Source organism: Belonocnema kinseyi, chromosome 1 (genome assembly GCF_010883055.1).
Source record: "Belonocnema kinseyi isolate 2016_QV_RU_SX_M_011 chromosome 1, B_treatae_v1, whole genome shotgun sequence".
In the NCBI taxonomy this organism is placed as follows: Eukaryota; Metazoa; Arthropoda; class Insecta; order Hymenoptera; family Cynipidae; genus Belonocnema; species Belonocnema kinseyi.
The window spans coordinates 98,091,892-98,096,795 of NC_046657.1; the positions used below are offsets into that span (position 1 = coordinate 98,091,892).

The 4,904-nt window shown below is 35.4% G+C and overlaps 1 protein-coding gene across 1 annotated transcript; it reads right to left on the reverse strand.

The window, feature by feature from the left end:
• Positions 1-575: 575 nt before the first annotated feature.
• Positions 576-1,178, reverse strand: LOC117178998 (histone H1A, sperm-like). Its single transcript, XM_033370608.1, has one exon. The coding sequence runs from the start codon at positions 1,176-1,178 to the stop codon at positions 576-578; it is 603 nt and encodes a 200-aa protein (XP_033226499.1).
• Between the last annotated feature and the right edge of the window lie 3,726 nt (positions 1,179-4,904).

The following is a 4,904-nucleotide window of genomic DNA, read 5'->3' on the forward strand; positions in this document are numbered from 1 at the left end:
TCCTGAATTTAACCCAATCAAAAATCAAAATCAAAAATCCAGTCCGAACGTATAGACACAGAAAAAACAATTTTTCTCATAACCTAGACCCTACAACTAGTTCTTGTCATTTTATTGTGAACTACTTTTCACGTGTCTTTAGTATCTTTGAGGTTCTGCTTTTTGTTTGTCAATAAAATGGTTTTTTTTATTTGCCTATTAACGAACACTGTTAGACTTACATGTATTTTACAGGAGTTTAGTGTATGTATAAAAGATCAATCAGGATTAATTTTTGTGATTAAAGTATAGTGATTTCAGTCAGCTGTGCAAGATGCATTTCAGCTTCATTTTTTGTAAAGAAAATTATAATGTGGTTTAAAAATGCTCGTCCTCTACCTTTTTTTATTTATAATTCATCAAATAATAACAAGTTTTTTACATTTTTTCACGTTAAAGTGTTATACGGGAGATGCATGATTTCTAACTACTACTAAAAAACTACAAAGTTTGATAACAAGATTATTCCTCGTAAGAAAAACGTGTTGGTCCTGAAAAGGGCCGATTGTATAATTTTTTATAACCAGGATTGAAATTTACTTCTTCGGTGTGCCCCTGCTAGCTGGAGCTTTCCTGGCCTTGAGACTCTTGGGCTTAGAAGTTGGAGCCTTGTCCGTTTTCTTATTGATGGCAGGTTTCTTAGCAGCAGTTTTTGGTTTTGCAGCTTTTGCGGCTTTGGGAGCAATAGTTTTCTTGTTCTTAGGAGCTTTCTTGAGACTCTTCTTGGCAGCAGAAGGCTTAGATTTCGCTTTTAGTGCCTTCGGCTTTGGCGCTTTGGGCTTGCCTTCAGCATCAGCTTTCTTCGTTACTGGCAACTTGAAAGATCCAGCAGCTCCTACCCTTTTGGTCTGAACTAAAGCACCACTAGCCACGGCAGATTTCAGATATTTCTTGATGAAATGGGCCTGAGATTTTGGGTCAACCAGGTACTTGGCAGCAATGAACTTTTTGACAGCCTGGAGAGAAGATCCTTTGCGTTCCTTAAGCTCCTCAACCGCGGTCAAAACAATCTGAGATGCTGGTGGATGAGAGGCTTTGGCAATTTTAGGTTTAGCAGTCTTAGGCTTAGATGCTACTTTTTTTGCCGGGGATTTCTTCACTGGCGTAGCAGGAGCAGGTGCTGTAGTAACTTCAACCATGGTGAGAGGATTTGAATCTTCGTAACAAAACACGAGAGAGAGTAACGTATTCACTAAAGAGGTACGAGACGATATGCAAAAAATCATTTTTTCATTTTCATAAAAGCATTTATTGATCAAGTATTTTACATAGATGGTGTATACAAATGAGGATTTTAATTTGTAGTATCTATCCTTGTCGGAATAAGGCTACTTTAATTTTAGATTATAATAATAATGTTTCGCATGTGTCAAGTGATATTGCACTTATGTAATAAGATAATATTTAGGAGAAAATTTAAACAAAACTTTGTAAATGTTGGTGGACCTTAACCTAAAAAGAACTGTACACTATTTACATTAATGAAGAGGATACTTAATTATTCAAATCCTACCTTACAGGAAGATATGATGAGGGAGTTTGTGTTTTATTTTGAAATGCGCAGTTTCACTATTTATTAATGGGACATTTCTAATTGACTCAATATCATTCAATTGTTTTTCGTAGAAGTTTTTTGTTAACATATAAACTTGGTCTTTAATATTTCTAATAGAGAACTTCTCATGTAATTCCTTAATTGTTTTGGAATCGTCTATCATTTTCAGGCATTTATTTTGAAGCCTTTGTAACTTATCGTAGTTAGATGTATAGGTGCTACTCCAGACGGGAGCTGCGTATAACATTATGGGTCTTATTATTGTTTTATAGATTATTAATTTATTATTTTCGCTTAAGCCACTAACCTTTACACAATAATGGGTAGAGCATACCTATGGATTTGTATCCATTCTTACATGCCTCTGTGACTTGTTTTCCGAACCTAAGAGATTTATCCAGGTGTAGGCCTAAGTAACTAACGGATTTGCTAATTTCAACGTCATGATTAAACATTCTTAGAACTAAGGGTGTGCCTTTGTATTTTCTTTTCGCAAATACTATCAATTCAGTCTTTTCAGCATTAATTTTGAGTTGCCATGTTTCGAAATATTTTTCTAAAGCTACTACATGTCTTTTTAAATATTCAATAGACATGTCCCTTTGGAAAGAAGTTGCAAAGATAGCCGTATCGTCGGCGAACACAGCCTTTCTGGTATCTTTGGTCGAAGGTATGTCGTTAACATAGTAAATAAAATATCTTGGTCCCAATATGGACCCTTGCGGAACACCGGCCTTGGCATAATGGCAATCAGAATGAGTATTATTAACCTGTACTTGAAATTTCCTGTTATGCAGGTAGCTTATGGTTATTTTAATTAAATACAAAGGGATATTTAAAATTTTCATTGTGTATATCGTTGTGGTGGAGTCAAGCGTATTTCTGGCTTGATCTACGAGGAAACCTGAGGTGTCTTGAAGGTATTTCATGAAAACGTCATCCGTGATGCAGTCACCTATACTGAGCATGCCAAGAGGAAGACGGTCACTGCTATGATCGTTGTATATGCCTTGAAACGTCAAGGCATATGATTTCGGAGGTTAAGTTCTGAACTATTCCTGGCATTTTATGCATACAATCGGCCCTTTTTAGGGCCACCAAATTTTTTTAACTTGGGTGTAATCTATTCGGTTTCATCATGTCTTCTGTTTTGTAAAGTTGCCAGTATTACTTGTACAGAAATTTAATTTCATGTTCTATTAAATTAGTAATTAGAGATGTTCCCATCTCTTTCCGCAATAATTCAGTAAGGAAGGCGTCTGCAATTGTATATTCTGTCAAGCAAATAAAATTGTATGTATTCATTTGTCCAACATGCTTCTGCTTTTAAATGCGATGACGAAAATAGAACACAGGAAGGAAAGGTTTCTCATGCCGTTTTAATTTTACCTCAAATATTAATTACACCTTGTAGTCCAGGTCTCGATTTTAACATCAGCTGTACCAGGTTTCGTTATTGGAATGGATGGATTCAAATTTCGGGAGGATGATGTATTTTTATTTTCCGCACTGCGATGTTTAATTATTAAACCCTATGGAAATGTGTGTCCACGTGGAGTCTAACTCGACCCCCCCGGCCCCCCCGTGGAGAAGCATGGAATTTTGCCAGACCCCCCTGCCCCCTAAAGTGTCCACGTGGTATATGGATGGCTCCTATTAAAAAGTTAAGGGCTATTATTATTTATTTTTGATATTCAAATGAGGTTTGAAGTAAAAAATAACGACATAGCTTGTTGTCTTGTTCTAAAGCCTAAATAGTAATTTTTTATATTTCCTGTTCGAAAATCGAAATTTCAATCCTTAAAGGAATTCCCTGCTCCAAAGTTAAACTATTACTATTGAAGGATATTTTTGTTCGAATTTAAATATTTTATTAAAAAATTATCTTTTTTTGCATAAAGTCAGATCAACCCGGTAACCCCAGGGCTTATTTTGCACCAATTAACCCCCCCGGGGGAGGGGGTCAAATCGACCCATGGATTTAAAAAAATCGAAACGTGTTCCTAAAAATCTGAAAAAATTAATGATTCTTGTTTGAACCTTCTACTTGACAGTAAAATTTCGCTATATGTGTTTTTTTAAAATTATTGATGATATATTTAACAATAAACAAATAAACTCCATGATAAAAAGTTTTTTTTTCAAAAATTCATAACTCACAGACAAATTAATCAAATTGAACGGTCCAAAAAGGAAATTAAAGAGTAAGAGTGTACCTTTCAATGGAAAAACTTTGCAAGAAATTTTTTACGGAATTAAAAGCCTTAATTTTTAACATGAACTCATGCATCATTTTAGGTGTGAATGTAGGAGTTTTTGATATAAATATACACATTTTTCTATGCAAAACCATTTATTTAGTAACTAAAAATAATTTTTTCAACTAAATATGTACACAGAGGACCATGATTTTTCTCATTCAAATAATATAAAGTGAAATATTAAGGTAAATGCACATGTTATCGTTCGTGCTCCTATTATCGTGCTCCTATTATCGTGCTCCTATTATCGTGCTAGCTTGATTGAAATGTAATAAATAATCAATGTTAATACTTTGATTTATAAGTAGTAATAAGTTCATTCACCTTACTCTCTAGTACAGAAAAAAAGTAAAAATACCCCAAGTATGGTCTGACGAAATGCATACGTAAACCCCAGGTAGGAGTCAAATCGACCCGAGCTGCACTTTGACTGAACCGATTAAATGCATGATAGATTATCATTGACAGACCCGTAACTTCTGAATAGAATTTTTTGCAATCGTGAGATTTGTGATTAAGATAGGATTTTATGGATAGACTTATGCTCATGGTAGATTGCTAGATTATGGTATATCAGACGTCCATCGTCACGTCTAAAAGTAAAAAGCGAAAGCTTGCCAAATCGTTCGATAACACATCGGACAGCGCTAGCCGTGGACGATCCTCGGCGACCTCAATCAGGGGTAGTAGTAGAACGTCGCGAACGTCTATCGTGAGTAGGGATCTGCCAGACTCAAACGCAGTCCCTATTAATAAAAATCCTAATCCGGACAAGAATACAGGGCCGCAAAAATATTCCCAATTAATGTTATTGTGGACGAGGGTAATCACCCCTATACAGTTCTGCATACTGTTAAAAGATTCCACCAAGTTTAAGCCGGTAGTTTACAATCTCGGGTCAGATATCTATTCTATCCGAGTTTCATATCTCGAAGAATATAGGAAAATTAACGCAAATTTAGAGCTGCAAGGCTTTCAATATTACATCTATAAAAGCATTGACTCATCACCTACGAGGGTGGATTGATAAGTTTCCGGCCTGACCAAGA

Bases quoted from the DNA above. Each gene is read 5' to 3' on its own strand.
- LOC117178998 (XM_033370608.1), bottom strand. From the start codon at position 1,178: ATGGTTGAAGTTACTACAGCACCTGCTCCTGCTACGCCAGTGAAGAAA.